General features: G+C 56.2%; 1 protein-coding gene and 1 long non-coding RNA gene across 10 annotated transcripts in view; one reads left to right on the top strand and one right to left on the bottom strand.

Annotated features, from left to right (window-relative positions):
* Positions 1-17785, bottom strand: part of MCF2L (MCF.2 cell line derived transforming sequence like) — a 200882-nt gene that overhangs the window by 107040 nt on the left and 76057 nt on the right. The window contains exon 1 of one of the 9 annotated variants that reach the window (XM_032246273.1): positions 6457-6900. The exons of 6 other annotated variants lie outside the window; for them this stretch is intronic. In XM_032246273.1, coding sequence (XP_032102164.1) covers positions 6457-6547 — 91 coding nt within the window. In that variant the 5' untranslated portion in view covers positions 6548-6900. Of the gene's footprint in view, positions 1-1062; positions 1416-6456; positions 6901-17785 lie in introns of those variants that run through there. 2 more of the 9 variants (XM_032246285.1, XM_032246271.1) reach the window with 2 other exon arrangements.
* LOC116528838 overlaps positions 9007-17785 on the top strand; it is a 31539-nt gene continuing 22760 nt past the window's right edge. The window contains exons 1-2 of the long non-coding RNA XR_004259235.1: positions 9007-9247; positions 13571-13576. This is a non-coding gene — a long non-coding RNA (uncharacterized LOC116528838). The remainder of the gene's footprint in view (positions 9248-13570; positions 13577-17785) is intronic.

Raw genomic sequence — 17785 nt, 5'->3', positions numbered from 1 at the left:
GGGAGAAGCCCAGGTGTGAACCGGGAGGCGGGAGGCCTGGGAGAAGCCCAGGTGTGAACCGGGCGGCGGGAGGCCTGGGAGAAGCCCAGGTGTGAACGGGGCGGCGGTGCTGAGTCTACTAAGCACTGTTGTGTCCTCCCACTTTGCGGGACGCTCTGATAACCCTGTGGATGAGCAACATGTCTGTCAGTGACTTTCCAACTTGCCTTATCTGCAGAACGGGTGAGTTCAGATGAGAGTGGTTTTATAAACAGCAAAGCTCCGGCTCTGAGGACAAGGACTCAGCACTCTGGCTCCAGGAAAGAGCACGTGGTGTCCGTCCACAGCTCCATCTCACAGAGGCTGTGTCTTCACAGCCAGGGTCAGATCCCAACCACAGGTCGTGCCAGGCAGACGCACAGATGGCATTCAGCCAGTAAAGAAGCAAGCCTTCCCTCATTCCAGGACCTTTTCTGGATTTCGAGGTTGAGTGAAGGAAATCCCTTTTGAGACAGGAGACCTCAGCCCCATGCGTGGCCCCGGTGGCTCAACAACCACGGATGGGACCAGTCACTGGGACTCACAGGTCCCTGCATGGCTGACGCGGGAGGCTCTGTGCGTGAACGGGGCATCTGTGTGCTAGGGGCTGACCCTCAGGCACGGCACTATGCGTCCCATAGACCATCAGAGTACAGTGTTCGGTCATGGCCTTGGCTCTTCCCTGCACCTGCAGCCGTGGCCGCAGACAGCAGAGCTCTCCGGACGCGGGGCAGCCTGGTTCAGGCTGAGCCCCCAGCTGTCTGCGCGAGGGTGTGAGCCTTACGCCTGCCAGCCAAGGGAGGTTATTTGCTTTTGGTAACTGTGACATGACTTAGAGTCCAATGATAACTTTAGGGTGAAAAGCTCATTTGTGTCTCATCCCCCTCACTGAGCTACTGCAAATTCCACAGGCGATACAGACTGCATGTTCCCCATGGAACACGCGGTGTTTGTGGGGGCACCTCCCCACCGCCTCATGCAGAAGCCGCCTTGACTCTCCTAGCACACTGCCTGCGACGGACTCCAGGGGACCGGGAGACTCACCCTCGGCCACGGACAGCAGCCAGGAGCACCACTCGGAATACAGGTAGTAGCTCTTCATTTCTGCCACAGAAATCCGCACAGGCCCTCCGTCCCCCATGGCAAGGATCGGTGGCTGGGGAGGACTTGAGCTGCCCTGGGTTTCCCGCACCCCTCTCCTAGAAACAGGACCTCTCTACGCCGAACTTTGTCCCCTAAAATCTGCATGAGGGACCAGCTGGCTTTCTACTTTCGTTTCACCCACTACCTGGGACAGAGTACGCCAGGTAATTACCCTCCCAGAGGCCCATTCCCGCTCCACCCTGTATGTTTACATGAGGTCCAAGTGACGACGCACTGGCCAAGAGGGGCTGGGGGAAAAGGAACAAGCCTGAGTTATCCTCGCCTCGGGTGCAGGCACGAGGGACCCCTCGGGGGCACGGCCTCCCTTGCTGTAAACAGGCGGCCGTAGGATGAAATGCAGCAGGTCCTCCACTGTGCCTGGGGAGGCTGAGTCAGAGTCCGATGGGGGCCAAGTCTGTTTGCCAGCCTTCCTCCATCCGACCACATCCCCAAGTGCTGACACAACTGGCAATTTGATGGACAGAAGCAGAGGGGTCTCTGAGGGAGAATGAGCCGCACTGAGACACCGGGACCCCCTCCCAGCTTTCCCTTCAGAGAGCCATGGCCCAGGGATTGGTTCCTCCCAGAACAGCTTGTCTTTGTGTTGGATTGCAGCTCCAACATTTTCCTTTTCGAATGTGCCGCCAGGAAGCATGAAGGGGAGTCTGGCCGAGATCACTCACCCCAGATGCCTCAAACTGTTTATCTGCTTCTTTTGGCAAATCCTGATTCTGTTTAAAACTTTCTATGCCAATCTTAAATACATTTTATGAAGAGAATTTCGAGGCTGGGCACAGTGGCTCACACCTATAATCCCAGCACTTTGGGAGGCCAAGGTGGGTGGATCACATGAGGTCAGGAGTTTGAGGCTAGCTTGGCCAACATGATGAAACTCTGTCTCTATTAAAAATAATTAAAAAAAATAGCCAGGTATGGTGGGGGGTATCTGTAATTCTAACCACTCAGGAGCCTGAGGCAGGAGAATCACTGGAACCCAGGAGGTGACGTTGCAGTGGGCCGAGATGGCGCCACTGCACTCCAGCCTGGGCAACACAGCGAGACTCCATCTCAAAAAAAAAAAAAAAAGAGAGAGTATTGCTAAATTCTAAAATTCTAAAAATGATCCATTTTTCTCAGTTCCAAATACCCCAGGGCAAAGCAGCACAGGTGGGCCCTGGGAGACCTGGCACCTGGTGTGGGTGTGGCTGTCTCTGAAGGTATGGGGGTGTCTCTGTCACCATGCCGTGCAGGAGGCCAGCCTCCTCACCCGAAGGGGCGTGTTTCAATGCTCAACCCAAGGAAAACCATCGACCCACAGGGACAGGCCTGTCCAGAGATGCGGAAGCCAGCCTGACCCAGACACACGGGTAGACGGGTGGGCAAGGAGGGAGCCAGGCGGGAAGGAGGGCCCAGGAGGCTGCAGACGTCACGTCTGCCCGGGGCCACAACGCTCACCAGCACTCAAGTGTCCATCACTCGCCTCACATCCTGATTACCGAGGGCAGAACCAGGGAGATAAGGCAGGAGATGGAGCTGTAAAGAGGCCACATGGTCCGACGCCCCTCCTGGCTCCGTCTCTGCCTAAGGCTCTGCCGTGCCCAGCACCACAGGCTCCGGAGATGGGAACCCGCAGCGTGGCGGGCCTCAGATGTTGGCGTGGCATTTATGGAGCTTGACTCAAGCCACGCTGGGGTCCTCCACGTGCAGGGCCGTGCCCAGAAAAGGCCGCCTTCACGTGGACAGAAAGGAGGAGGAGGCTCATCCCGCAACTGTCAGGTCCAGCCTGGGATTATGTGGTGCCACTGGGCACGTTCCCCCCCAGATGAGAAGCCAAAGGGATCTCCACTGTTTTATTTTCAGACACAGATTTAACTTCTAGGAGGTTCTGGTGAAAAATCCCTCAGTGGATCTTACTGGAGCTTCTCATCCTCACACAGCTGGCCTGAATGTGCAGCCTAGTCCGTGTGAGGGGTCCACTACCCCTCACCTCCACAAACACTAGACCATGTGAGGGGCCCGCACCCCTCACCTCCACAAACCCTAGACCGTGTGTGGGGCCCGCACCCCTCACCTCCACAAACCCTAGACCGTGTGAGGGGCCCGCACCCCTCACCTCCAGCAAGCCCGGAGCCACTGCTGAGTGCTGCGTCCCTGCCACAGCCCCCAGGCTGCACCTGGACCTCCCCTCCGGCCTGCGCTGAACCAGCCTGGCTGCCCCCACCACTCTCCACTCCCGGAGTTATCAGGACACGCTTTCCGCAACCTCCCCACCCACCCAACACCTCCTAATAGTTGCCACCTTGGATTCGGGGACGAACCTTCCCCCAGCCCAACCCTACCTCCTGGGTTCTTCCGCCGACACCCCCTCCACACGGCAGAGCCCCTCACGATTCCAACCTCACTCTGTTCTCTGCAGCTTCCCTGATCATCCTGTCCTTTGTCACGGCTCCAACCTGGGGTCAACTCCAGCCCAGATGTCCCTTCCAACCACAGACACGAACACGGACATCACACCAAGTCTCTTATGCAGCACCGGCTCGGCCACGGCTGGGACAGCTCACCCTGTCCTGAGGGTGCGAGGCACGGCCCCCGCCCAGCTCCCCACCATGCACCTCCCCTCCCACAGCACGCAAGGACAGGCCTCTGGGCACACCCGTGATGCCTGTCACCCACCAGACTCACATTGGCTCGGCAGCCTTCCGGGCACACACTCCCCTCCACAGGAGGCCCCCGAGACTCCCCGTCGGCTGTACCTCCCACCTCATGGACAGAGGGGCAGAGCCTTTTGGAGACCCCCCACCACGGAGCCTGTGCTCGCCCCATCCCTGGGTCTCCCCACTCCCACAGTTCTGTGGCTTCCTGCAACCTGCAGGCTCCAGGCCCCAGGGAACATGGCCACCCTCGGCCCAGCGCCCACTCCTCTCCACTGCACGGCTGACATCGGGGAAGAAGCCTCCGCCACCTGCTCTTCCTACGCCTCCACACCCTGTGCCGTTGGCCCCAGCCCAGAAATCCCCTTCCCAAGGTGGGCACAGCCCCTGTTACCAGGCACAACTGGGGCTTTGCTGCCCTCCTCGGAGCCCACTAGGTCCCTAGACCTCTTTCCAGGGCACCCGAACCCTCATCCCTCGGCCCCCCTCGTCAGCCCCATGTTCTCTGCTGGAGCCCCCACTGCCAAGCCCTCAGATGAGGCCTCCACTGCTGCACTCTGGGCCCAGCTCCCCAGGTCCAATGTGAGCCAGGCATCTCCCCCCGACCTCCACAGGGGCCTGCCCGGTCCAGGCCTGGAAACAGGAAGGGACACCCGTGGCTCCTCTACCTTCCAATCGGACTCACATGCTGGGAGCAAAACCCGCGGGGAGCCAAGCTCTGCCGAGGGAGACAGCCAGGGCCGGGAGGGGGCGCACACAGCTCAGTCCCTAGGCATCCACGCCTGGCGGGTCACGCTGGCGGCCCAGGCAGTCAGGCAGAGAGGACCTGGGCTCTGAGCCGCACCTGCATGGCCCAGCCTAGAGGAGGAGGCCCCACACCTGGCCACACATCCCCCAGCCTGTGCTTTGGAGCTGGCAGTCATGGGATCTCAGGACCCAGGCCCAGGGATCCAGAATCTGCCTCTCACTACACCCAGGTGACCGGCATGGCGGGGGCTGCTCTACTCCCATGCACGGGGCCAGGGTTCTGTGCACATTTCCTTACAGGAAGGGGACACCTCTGCACCTGCACATTGCAGCCAAGGGCAGGACGGGGCTCACTGAGTGTTGATGTCATGGACAATGTCCTCACAGGTGACCAGAGCACTGCAGAACTGGCAGGGGATGACAGTCCTAGTTTAGCATCTCCAGTGCTGCCACGCAGAGGGGCGGCTGTTGCTGTGAGAGCCACGGGGACAAGCTCAGCGTGGCTCCTGTGTTCTCTGGCTCCACAAGGAACAGGGTGGTGCCCACACAGTATGGGGATATCTCCGTCCCTATGTACTGTGAGGGGATGTCTCGGGGTCCTCATGCATAGGAAGGGGACGTCGTGGGGTCCCCACTGCACAGGAAGGGACTGTCCCGGGGTCCCCATCTTCAAGCCCCCCAGCCCCCGTGCTCATGTCCAGGGTCTGGCGACTTCAGTTTTGGAAAGGTGGTAGGGCGTGAACGGAGCGCTGGTCACCCTGGCGTGTGTGGGATTCGCGCATGGCCCCCTTTTGCCTCCCTCGCGCTGTGTTGGGGGGATGTCAGTGGACTGGGTGGGAGGCTGGGTTCTGTTCTTTTAGCCCTGGGCATTCATACACACATGGCTCATGCTCAGCCGCCAGCAGCGACTGACGCAGTCCTCCTCAACGTTACAGGCTCTGCCGTACCCAAGGCGGGGAGAAGGGAGGGCGCAGCCTGAGGGACCCTCCTGCCCACCTTGCCCGTCCTGGCCGTGACCTCCATCCCAGGGCAGCCAGGCCCGGACTTGTTCGCTGCCTCCCTTTCCTCTCCCTGACGCTCACCTACCAGTGCCCAGCTGCCGCCCATCCATCCCTGAAAGAAACGCTCCCAGCCCCCAAGCGCCGTGAGGAGCCAGGTGAAAGCTCCAGCCAGCTTCTGCCCCACGTTCCACAGCCCACCAGGTTCTTGGTCCCCAGATGGGGGAAAGGGCAGGAGGGACAGGAACTCAGCAACGAGCTCCTCTCTCCAGCTCAAGCCAGCAGAAGGCCCTTCTCCTCTGAGGTTAATGGAAGCAGTGTCTGTGAGAGCTGAGGCTGTGCCCCGGGGCTGAGCACACGTGCTGTTCCTGAGTGGCTGGGAGGGGCTTGGGTGGCCTGAGACACTCTGTGTGGGGTGCCTGAGACGGCACTGCTGGTCCACCCAGCCCGGGCTGCACCTGTGACAGCTCTGCGCCCTTATCCCACCCGAAACACGTCTCCCGTGGCCCAGAGGACACCCAGCTGCCAAGAGACCGCGAGAACCGGGGGAGCCTCGTTTACACGCGCCACAGCCGTTTCCCCCACTTTGAATCCGCTCATCTTTCCGATCGGAGCAGAAATTCCTAAGCCCAGGCTGCAGAACCACAGGACAGGCGGACCCAGCGACGAACAAAGAAAGCTGGACCCACAGACCTGGAGTGGGACGCCCTGCAGCCACCTCCACCTTTGTTTTTTCTTTCTTTTTTAAAAAAGATGTCACATCTCCACATTTTTAAAAAGTCTCCAAGCAGCACAGGTTTTGCCAGTCAAGTGGGGAGAGAAATACGCCAGGGAGGCGCCCGCCTGCAGAGGGGACACCCAAGCCTGCCCCCAAGTCCCGCGGCCCCCTTCTGTCTCACCTGGCCTTGAGTGCCCCACGGCCCCCCTGCGCCTCCGGGGCAGGGACCATAGCCGGCGCAGGGTCCTCCGGGATGCTCCCTTCTCGGCCATCGAGTGCCCTGTCTACAAAGCAGAGGCAGCTCTGGTTCTTCACGCAGGGGCAAGGCAGCCCCGATGCTGGAGCCGCAGCCTTAGGTCTCTGCTGGGATGGTTAAAAGCCGGGTGGGTGCTGCACAGTCACGAGAAACAGGCGCCTGGGACCCTAGTGACTCTGGGCTTCACCAAGTCACGAGAAAGAACCCAAGAGGGTCGAGCCGCCTCCTTGGAGCGCCCGGCCTCCTGGAGTCCCCAGCTCTCCTTGCCGCAGGCCTGGGCTCCCAGTGCCTGGCCCGAGCGACCACCGCCCCGCACGCCTGGAAGAGCAGGCAGACAATGCGCGGTGCTGGAGAAACCCGCAGCAGCGCCTGCCCCTCTGTGTGCAAATTCTGGGCGTTTCCTTCCTCAGACGGGGCGGGGGGCCTGCATGGGATGGACCTCCTTGCCTCACAGACAAGCCAAAAACACCTTCCAGCCTCAGGAAGTCTCAAATTCAAACAACTACAAACCGAGAGGAAGGGAGGGACGTGCTCTGGCTCTCCAGAAACAAAGTGGGAAGTTCCACGCCTGTGGCCCTGTCTGCTGCTGAGCTCCAGGGAGGAAGTGATGGGACAGCTTTGCGTGGCCGGAGATACTTTTCCCCAAGAGATGCTGAGCTGGGCCCAAGCCAGCAGCTCCCACCCTGGGCGCCACGGCTGCTTCCGAACAAGGGGAGGAGGTGACAGTATCTGGGGCTCCCAACAGCCCCGAGGTGACGTGCTACCCTCGGGCACTCAGAGCTGCTGGGCACCATGCTGGACACACCCAGGGTTCCAGGCCTCACAGCTGATGTGCGAGGCCATGCAAGTGGCCTAGTGCCATTTTAACTCTTCTTCCTGTGATTATATGCTCCAGGCCACAGGGAGAGAAGGTGGCAGGGCTGGTGCTCAGGCCTGCTTGTGAGAGCCCACACGCTGTCTGAGTACCACATGTGCCCTTTTGTGAGCTGAAGTGATTAGAGCATGCATCTGGTTAGCAGCAAAAGAATGCATTTATTCAACATCATTTACTGAGTACACACCCCTCCCGCAACCCTGCACAGGTGCTCACAGAATGGCTGGTGGGCCCACCCACTGCACCCTTCCACTGGCATCAGGGACATCGAGGGAACAGCTGCTTCCACGCCCTGAGAGGCAGTGCCTCGGTGTCCCATTAGCCTCCACAAACATAGTGATTCTGTTCAAACTGTTCTATGCTGGGTTTGCTCCTCTGAGAGCTACAGGCGTTGAGAGCCAGCTTCCACCAGCAAAGACAGAGCTCCACACACTAACCCCCTCCTGCCTTCCACACCCACCTGCCAGAGGCAACCAGGGGGTCCCAAAGCCACCACCCCTGAAGCACAGGGAGCTTGTTCTCTGTGCTGCATCCCCCAAAACAGCTACAGAGGAAAACAGGGTGAGGGGCTCAAAGTCTCAGCCACTCAGGAACAGAGACCATGACCCCGTTTTGTTGGGGGCTTGTGCGTGGACCTAGGACAGATCAGCCCTAACCTGACTCACAAGAAAGTGGGAAAACAGCACATTTCACGTGGTGTTTCCAGAGCTCCGGCCTCTTTGCTTTTGTTTGTGTTTTGGAGACAGAGTCTTGCTCTGTCACCCAGGCTGGAGTGCAGTGGTGTGATCTCTGCTCACTGCAACCTCTACCTCCCAAATTCAAGTGATTTTCCTGCCTCAGCTTCCCAAGTAGCTGGGATTACAGGCCAGCTAATTTTTATATTTTTAGTAGAGACGGGGTTTCACCAGGTTGCCCAGGCTGGTCTTAAAGTCCTGACCTCAGTTGATCCTCCAAGGGGCTCTTTGAATAACCAGGAAATCAAGCCTTAAACACTGGTTCCATCCACAAGGCTGCAAGGACAGACACAGAACAGGCTTTGTATTCACGGAAGCAGTGAGCGGTGACCTCAGGAGCCACCAGGGTCGCCTCTGGGGTCAGCACCAAACCTCTCTGCCTTTCCATCCTGCGCGCCTGGTAAGGTGCTGAGGAAACTCACAGAATTGGAATGCCAGGGCCACTTGGAGCTGAGCAGGTCAGACGTGCACACACACGCTCATCATTCAATGTCCTAAACATCTAAATATGTTTTAAAGATGTTACTAATGAAAACCATTTTTGAAAACTCAATTCTGGGATGTGAACCTCGCTCACGATCTGCTAATTTCTTCTTGTATGTGGCATGTACAAGCTTTGGGTTTAGTGACCGTCGTGAAAACCCTGCCGTCCTCTCCTGGCTGGAGGAGGCTGCTTCCTCCCTAAGCTCCGTAGTAGCTCCTCCATGAAAAAACCCACGTGAGATCCTGTAGGGCACGTTGGGAGCCAGATGTAGGGCTGAGTGCCCCCACAAGGTAGTGGGGTGAGCCTTATGCTGTGCTGAGGCACAGGATTCGAGAAATAAAGAGACAGGACACAGAAGTACAAAGAAAATGCAGCTGGGCTCGGGGGGCCACGCCACCTATGAGCGGTGAGCAGCTGGCGAGGCGAGGTGAGGCCCCGAATGTCCAGAAGCATGAGTATTTATTGTGTATAGGTTAGGGGGGCAGGGCAGTGAGTGAAATCATCTCTAAGGATAGTGATAGGGTCGTGAGCAATAAAACATAGGGTTCACCCCCATTAGGTCACCTAGGCCAGGAGGTGGACAATGCACAGCAAGGGGCCCATTCCCACGAAGGCAAGGGCCCTGTTCTCACGAAGGCAAGGGCCCTGTGCAGTAAGGGGTCCACCCCCATTAGGTCACTGAGACTTGAAGGTGGGCCGTGCTCAGTGAGGAGCGTGCAGTGTGCAATACTTCTATCTATGGGAAACTACTTCTAAGAAGATTTATAGGAGGATGCTTTAAGTCACACAGCAGTGACAGAGCTGTCAAGGTTACCGCCACCTTCTGGCAGCTTCCAGTGGGTTCTATGGGAAGATGCTTTTCAAGCAGCACAGAAGCAAGAGCTGATAAAGTTCACAGTCACCAAGGTGGATTGCCGGTCTGAGGGCAGCCTTCCACAAGAACCGGAGCAAGGTCCTACAACTCCTCTATCAGGAGGAGTGGCTCTCGCCCCAAGCCTGCCATACAGCGGGTATCTTTACGATACTGAACGCTGCCGCCTGGGCCATGGATTCTTGTCCTGGTGTAACTGCTTTTCCCTTAAATCATGCTCTGCACTGTGTCTGCTCCAGGCATTCCTCTGATTATAAGCTGCTTATCCCTTAATTAATGCTCTGTACTGTGTCCACTCTAGGCATTCCCCCGATTATGAACTAAGATATAATTATAGGTATATATGCAGGGAAATATTCTTTAGGCACTCATACTATCAACTATTATATGATTATATATAGAGGATTATATAAAGGGAGCCTTAAAGCCCTATTTCTATAAACTAATATATGATTATGTAAAGGAGTATACAAAAGGAAATAGCTGAGTAGTAACACTGTAAAGTGAGATATTCCTCAAGCCCTAACTGTGCCAGGGCTCTGCTTAGCTCTCATTCCTCGGTGCCTATGTGGGGGGTTACCGACAAGATCCAAGTTCTTCCTGTCACCCTGTTGGTTGGCCAAAGGGAGGCGCAAGAATGGCTGGACCCCTGAGAAGTGGGCTGACTTTGGTGACTCCTGGGAGTCTATTTTATACAATGTGGCCGCAAGCTACTATTAAGAAATCTGTATCGGCCGGGTGCAGTGGCTCACGCCTGTAATCTCAGCACTTTGGGAGGCTGAGGTGGGAGGATCACCTGAGGTCAGGAGTTTAAGACCAACCTGACCAACCTGGTGAAACCCCGTTTCTACTAAAAATATAAAAATTAGCTGGCCTGTAATCCCAACTACTCAGGAGGCTGACGCAGGAGACTCGCTTGAACCTGGGAGGCAGAGGTTGCAGCTAGCAGAGATCATGTCACTGCACTCCAGCCTGGGCGACACAGTAAGACTCTGTCTCAAAAAAAAAGAAAGAAAAACATCCGTATCAATAAGTGGCATCATTTTTGGCAGTAAAAGAGTCTTACATTAACATGAAGGGAGTTGGTTTAGGGCAGGTCTCAAATGAGCTGTTGGGTGATTTACAATTCAGCCCTCCTGGGCTGACAAGGGCGGGAGCCGTCGTGCTCGCCTGGGGTGCGGCATAGACGAAGGTGTCTTGTTTCCTCTCTCTGTAAAGCGTGGGGTGGGGGGAAGGACAGAGCGTGCTTCTGGAGACAGATGACTTGGCTGCAAGCAGAGACAGCAGCTCTGGGAAGCCCCTCGCTGTCAGCTGGATGACCCCAACCTCTCTGTGCCAGCCACCCTGCCCAGCCAGGTCCTGCTGCGGGGTTCCCGCTGCACAGGAGGCCTGTGGTCTGGTCTGGCGTGCTGTGACTCCTTCCTGCAGCCCAGGCGTCTTCCCAGCTGAGGCATCTGCGAGGCCACACGCCGAGCAGCCCCTCCTCTCCCTCAGCCCCAACCGGACCCGCCAGGGAAGGTCAGGGGCTCTGGTCTGGCGGAGGCACCCTTGGTGAATGGCTGGGAAGGCCACGCAGCCCGGCTTCAGAGGTGCAGGTGACCCAGCGTGGTACCCCGCGTGAGCGTCACGAGCTGCCCGCAGCTCCAGCCTCGCCACCCCATGAGCCACCTGAAGGCATGTGGTCCCCTGGGCAGTGTTTCAGCTGGAATGCTTCTCGTCACTGTCTGTGACAAGTTCCATTTGAAAAGATCAGGCATTCTTACAAAAACCGAGTCCTGTTTGGGGCGTTAGCTCACCATCCCTAATCTCTTGCCAAAAATGTCATTAATGAAACTTAATGCTAGTTCTTCCCTTTAGTGAATTAAGTAGTACAATTATGTGATATGACTGTAACGCTGAGAAATTGGTTTTCATGCTCAGGGGATTTTTCTCATTTCTTCAACATTTTTAATAAAGGAGTAAAGCAAAAAAATAAACAAAAACCAGAACATTTGCTGAGAGCCCAGTTTAGATGCAGACGCCATGCTGTCCTGTAATTTAGAAGCAACAATCAACTCTTTTGTATTTTCAAACTCACAGCTTTTCTTGAGCATCTCCTCCCAAAGGTTCGGGTTCCCCTCAGCACTGTGCATCTCCTAGGATTTACGCTGGACAAAGGCTCCTGGTGTGGAGGGAGGGAGGGAGGGAGGGAGAAAGGGGGGGGGAGGATGGGAGAGCAGGAGCTCACTAGTACAGGGGGGCCCTCGAGGTGCTGCGCGCTGAAGCCGAGACTCAAGCTCTCTGCAACCAAAGGCGTCTCAGAGAATGGCGACCACGGATGTCACCTCTATCGCCACGTGGCCATAAGGAGGTCAATGACAGACCTTCCTCTCACTCCTCCCAGAACCTTCCTATTCCTTCTCATTCACGTGGAAAATCCCCACACACCTCATTACCGGGATCGTCAGTGTGGTAACACACCTCACCGTATGTTCAGAGGGCCTCGTGAACATACAGTGTTCACATGGCCCTTTGCTGAGCATGGGAGCTCGTGGCCAGCACTGGCCGGTGCTAAGAATGTGCACATGTGACCCTGACAGCAAACAGTTACCCACAGCTTCCTGCCTCAAATTTAACTCATTTGATCATCACATCAACCCCAGCAGGTAGGCGCTCTCCTGAGTCCATTTTGCAGATGAGTAAACTGAGGCACAGCATAGACATGGACAGCAGAGCTGGGGTTTGACCCCATGGGTCATGGGTCCAGCACCCACAATTTTAACCTAATAGTCAACGCAAGCCTTCACAGTGGGTCCTGCCAACCTCACAGGGTGAAAAGCCTCATCCCACAACTTACCCAAATACGACCACAGGACATTAGACGTTCTAACTTCAGCACTTCACTAGAATTCCAATGCAGGCAACTCGATTTTCATATGTGTATCAGACAAGGACAGTCAGCTTGTAAACATTCTGAAAGGCATAATGGGTGCTTCTTTCTCCACACCCAGAGTTATAAAATGAAGGTGACCAGATACACTGACTTAATCCGAAAGGTGGAAGTGTGAAAATGCTACTTACAGTGGTATCCTTCCAACTCCACGGACAGCGACACGAGCTTACGCAGAGACCAGTGTTCTGGTGAATGAAGGGGCTATGCAGAAGGTGCGGCCAGCACGCGGGTGGCGGAGGGAACAAAGCACACAGAAAACGCAACCGAGCTTTCCACAGCCAGGCTGCAGAGCTGACTCGGCTCCAGAAACTGTATTTGGTTAAATTATGAATCAAGAGACCCTAACGGGCCGTGAAAATTATCCTCTACTAGTGAAAACGTGCTTATCAGACACAGCATGCCTTTCATGAGTAGCTGAAGCTTGGAGAACTTGTCTGGTTGTGATACTTATGCCTTGTTCCTTATTACAACGAAAGCAGGTTTCCCGAGCCAGCTCCTCTCATATTTACTGGTCCCTAAAGGTCTAATTCTGGAGTGCAGCCTCCAGTGCTCAGCTGGTATCGATGATCAACAAATGTGCTCCCTGGAACGTCTGCGAAACGAGTGGAACCCCTAAAAACTGTGAGCCTTCCGCATCCACGGCCAGGCTTACAAAAAGCAGCAGAACAGCAGCAGGCCAGCAGAGCAAAGGGCCAAGAAAACTCATACAGCGAGGTCGGCCACACCAGAGGCTTTGTGGACTTGGAGGCTGGCCACGCCAGGGGCTTTGTGGACTCGGAGGCCGGCCACACCAGGGGCTGCACAGACTTGGAGGCTGGCCACGCCGGGAGCCTTTGCAGACCTGGTGCCCCTGGTTCTGAGGGGAAGTTCACATCAGTATAGAAGGTGGGCTTACCCTTAAGGAGTGAATGCAGGGAACTCCAAACATAAGACTAAGGCAGGCAGGAGCCAGCAGGTGACACAGAGCGGCAGGTGACGAAACACCGGTAAGAAAGTGCCAGGAGATGAGGTGCCAGGTGAGGAAGTGCCAGGATGGGAGCTAATGAAACAGTGGGGACTGAGATCAGAGGGGGCAGTGGAAGAGTCATGAGCAGCTGTGAGGAGGGAGATTGGGAAGACACTGGAAGGCGACCACCATCCCAAGGCACAGGTGCAGCTTGAAAAGGGGCCAGTGACTCAGGAGGCGGCAGTGGCCCACACGAGTACCCCCGAAACTCAGAGCGCACCTGGCAGGTGTCCCCTTCTCAGGTGCTGCCCTGCGTTGCTCACTCCTGAGATCTGGCGTGGGGTCACTCGGCGCCTGGCCCTTGGAGCTACCAGCCTCCCTTCAAGACTCCAAGCAAACCCACGGCAAGCCCCCCAGCATCCCGGAGGGGGCCGGAGCTGAGAAACCCTGGGAGCTTGTCAGCCTGACCCTGGTTCCACAGATGGGGCCACACTCGTGCTGTTTTCGCGTGGAGGGCGTTGGACTCCCCCGGCTTGGGGGCCTGAGTGCTGCATTCTGAGGAGCTCCCGAGACACACGGAGCCTGCGGCGTCTGATCACAGAAGACGCACAACGCAGGAAGGCAAGGCTGCCCCAGGGCCTCGCTGTCTCCTCACGGGCCTCTCTCCTCCCGGAACCTCCGTCTCCCCGCGGGCCCCCGTCCCCCCGGAACCTCCGTCTCCCCACGCGCCTCCGTCCTCCCGGAATCTCTAAATCCCGCGCCGGAATCCTGACTGACAGGATCTCTAACACCACAGCCCACGGAAGCAAATTGTTTTTGAAAATGTTTCCGTGCTTTATCGTCACGCCTATCTAATCAGAGGCCGAAATCTCACGTTCCGAAGTGTCAGCGGCCCGCTCAGGCGTCCACCTCACTCAGTCACATGGTTTTCTTCCGAAAGGGCCTCAAGACGTTTAGAAAATGGAGAAAGAAATCGCGGCTCCTTGAGGAGACCCCAGTCACTGAGGCGCGGGGCAGAGGCGGGAGAGGGGCAGAGGCGGGAGAGGGGCTGAGGCGTCGGTCGGACACCGCGGGGTGCGCTGAGGAGCCGGCGGCTTTGTGCCGGGGCGCCGCGCCTACTCCACCGAGAGCTCCTCCACTCCACGTCACCTTTCTGTTCCACACAGACACGCGTGCCCCCTGCGCCCTGGGCGCGCCCCCTCCCCCCCAGCTTCTCCTCAAAGACCTGCCAGCGGGGGTGCTGGACAGCTGTGCCTGTGTGGTGCTCCTGGGAAGCCCCTCATTCCCCGGAGCTGCTGTGTCCCTCAGCCCATCGCAGAGGTCAAAGCCCCTTCCAGGAAGAGAGTAAGGACAGAGGCGGCAGACGGCTTTCGCTCAGGGAGGGCCGCACCCCACTCTTCCTTTACTCAATGCCCGCGTCCAGCTCCATCAGCTTGGCCTCCACCGCGCACCCAGAACCCCGTCGCCCACACCACCCACCACCCAGGTACGGTAGCCCACACGTGTCTGCCTGCCACGGGCTGACTCGTATGTTGACATCCTGACCCCTAGCACCTCAGAGTGTGACTGCCTTTGGAGACAGGAGCTTCACACAGTTCATTAAATTAAAATGAGGTCCCTAGGGTGTGCCCTAGCCCGACAGGACTGGTGTCCTTATAAGAAGAGAAGATGAGGACACAGACACGCACGCAGGGGCGACCATGTGAGGACACACGGAGAAACTATGTCTACACGCCAAGGAGTGAGGCCCCAGGAGGAATCGGCCCTGTGACGTCTTGACCTTGGACGCCCAGCCTCCAGGACTGTTTGAAGATGAACAGCATTGTTTAAGCACCAGCCCGCCGCACTGTGTCACCGAGCCCCAGCAGACCCAGGCCCTGGTCTCAGTCCGTCTCCTGCTGTTTCAGGGATGCACCAGCCTCGCACACCCCGAGGGCTTCCCAACCCAATAATACAAACACTGCCATGGGCCATTCCCAGCTGTGTGTCACATGGCCACGAGAGAGGAGGGCCTCACGCCATGGCAGGCAGATGCCATGGAGATGCTGATCTTGAGGGTTTGCTGGGCAGGAGTATCAGAGAGCTAGGCAATTTTACTTCATACTTTCCCTTTTCCAAAATTGATCAACACAATTTTGCTTCAGGTGAGCTTCTCACAAGCTTGGGGCAACTTGGAGGCTTCATGACTAAGGGAAACAAGCTGTTTTCCTCTGCTGCCGTGACCCTGCAACAGTCAACACAGATGTCCATGGCCCCCAGACACCAGGAAGCATGTGCGGTCTCTCCCCACCACAGGCAACCAATCAATTCTGCAGGAGATGCCAAGTAGACAACCCAGTTCAATTCCAACGCCATCTACCTGGAAACAGCGTCAGGCCTGCAGGGTGAGGGCTCAGACCCTCAAGAAGCCTCCCGCTTCCCATGCCAATCACCGGCCCCAGTTGTGACCTGTGCTTCTGCCCAGCCGGCTGTGCATCAGGGTTCCCATGACCCCCTCCTTGGGCTGGGTTAATTTGCTGGAGCAGCTCACAGAACTTGGGGAAGCACTTGGTTACATTTTGTGGTTTAATATGAAGGACATCACAAAGGATACAGATGAAAAGAGGCACAGGGCGAGGCACGGGGGACAGCGTGACACCTCCAAGCCCGTCCAGGGCGCCACCCTCCAGGAGCCTCCACGCACTCAGCCTTCAGCAGCTCCCCGAGCCTAGTCCTTTCAGGTTTCTGTGCAAGCTTCTTTACGTAGGCATGGTTCATTACATTGCTGGCCACTGGTGAGGGCTGCCAGCACACAGGGGCACTCGGGACAGTCTAAGGAGTTGAACAGTTGTATGCCAGGACAACGGCAAAATGGTGGCTTTGCGGTTTGGTGGAAAGCCAGCCCTGCCACTGACTAGCCTTGCAGCTATGACAGGAAACTCGATTTCCACATCTGCAAAATGGGGCAGAAGCTGGAGTGCTCGTAAGGGTAAGAAGAGATTGTGGAAAGCATCAGGACGCATTCCAAGGTGGAACACAGACGATGGGCTAGTGGAGCTGCCATAAGCCTGACACGCTGATGGCACCGCTGAGCCTGACGCCTCTGCCAGGCGGAACCAAGCTGACCTGAGCGCAGGCCCCGAGCTCCATTACGATGGTAAAAATTAGCAGGCACATAACTGGACAGGGTTTTTTGTTTGTTTGTTTGTTTTAGGAAAAAGAAAACAGAAGAGTGAATATCCCTTGGAAGAGGAGACACCTATGGCCGCGTCTTTCCTGCATGGGCCACTTGGCACGTATTTTTTGGGTGTTCAGTTTCTTCACAGCCTCTCCCTCCTATCCAACAACAGCTGTTTCTGTTACAAAAAACTTCACAGACCAGGTCTGCACATTTTCCGACTTCAGCCCATCATCTCTGTTCCACGTTGGAATGCATCCTGATGCTTTCCACAATCTCTTCTTATCCTTAGAGTGCTTCAAAGAGCTCAGCCACAGACCAGCCACCAAGTCTCACCTCCCCTGGCTATTTAATCTAGCACAGAGAACATGGTGTGATGCTCATGTTTCTTTAAAGGAAGCTTTCAGAAAGATGAACACTTACTACTCAGATATTGCCATGATAATGATATGGGAACAAACTCCTCCCCAACCAAAAAAGGTGGCTGAGTTAGCAGCCAAAATATTAGCTGAAATTAGTTCTTGGATTATAGTGAGCCTGAGTTAGAGGATGCCAGCAGGGCCAGATGGGCTTGGCAGCACCCCTGTCACTCTTGTTCTGAGGCAAACCAGTGATGTGCTCGTTCAATATGTAAATCCTACAAGTTTAGTCCTCATTGGGGGCATTTAAATTTTACAATATGATATACCTCACATTTTTGCTGTCTTGTATGGAACTTCATCTATCTGTACATCCTCCCATTCACTCATTCACCCATCCACCCACTCACCTTCTGTCCATGTATTCACTCATCCATCCATACATACATACATCCACTCATCCATCCATCCACTCACTTTCCATCTATCCACTCCTCTATCCATCCACCTTCCATCCACCCACTCATCCACCCATCTGTCCATCCACTCACCCACTCAACCTATTCATCCATACATCCACCTACACATCCATCCATCCCTCCATCTACCTACCCATCCATTCATCCAGTCATCTATCCATCCACCCACCTACCCATCCATCATCATCCATCCATCTGGTCATCCATCAATCCATACATCCACTTATTTATCCACCCACCCACCTATCCATCTACCCATTCATCCATGCATCTACTCATCTATGCATCCACCCATCCACCCATCCACCCATCCACCCATCCATCCATCCATCCATCCACCCACCCATCCACCCACCCATCCACCCACCCATCCACCCACCCATCCATCCATCCATCCATCCATCCATCCATCTATCCA

This window comes from Sapajus apella, unplaced genomic scaffold, assembly GCF_009761245.1.
Source record: "Sapajus apella isolate SASKATOON/1434 unplaced genomic scaffold, GSC_monkey_1.0 scaffold60, whole genome shotgun sequence".
In the NCBI taxonomy this organism is placed as follows: Eukaryota; Metazoa; Chordata; class Mammalia; order Primates; family Cebidae; genus Sapajus; species Sapajus apella.
Note: the sequence above shows the minus strand (reverse complement) of the source record. Positions and strands in the feature narration are given on the sequence as shown.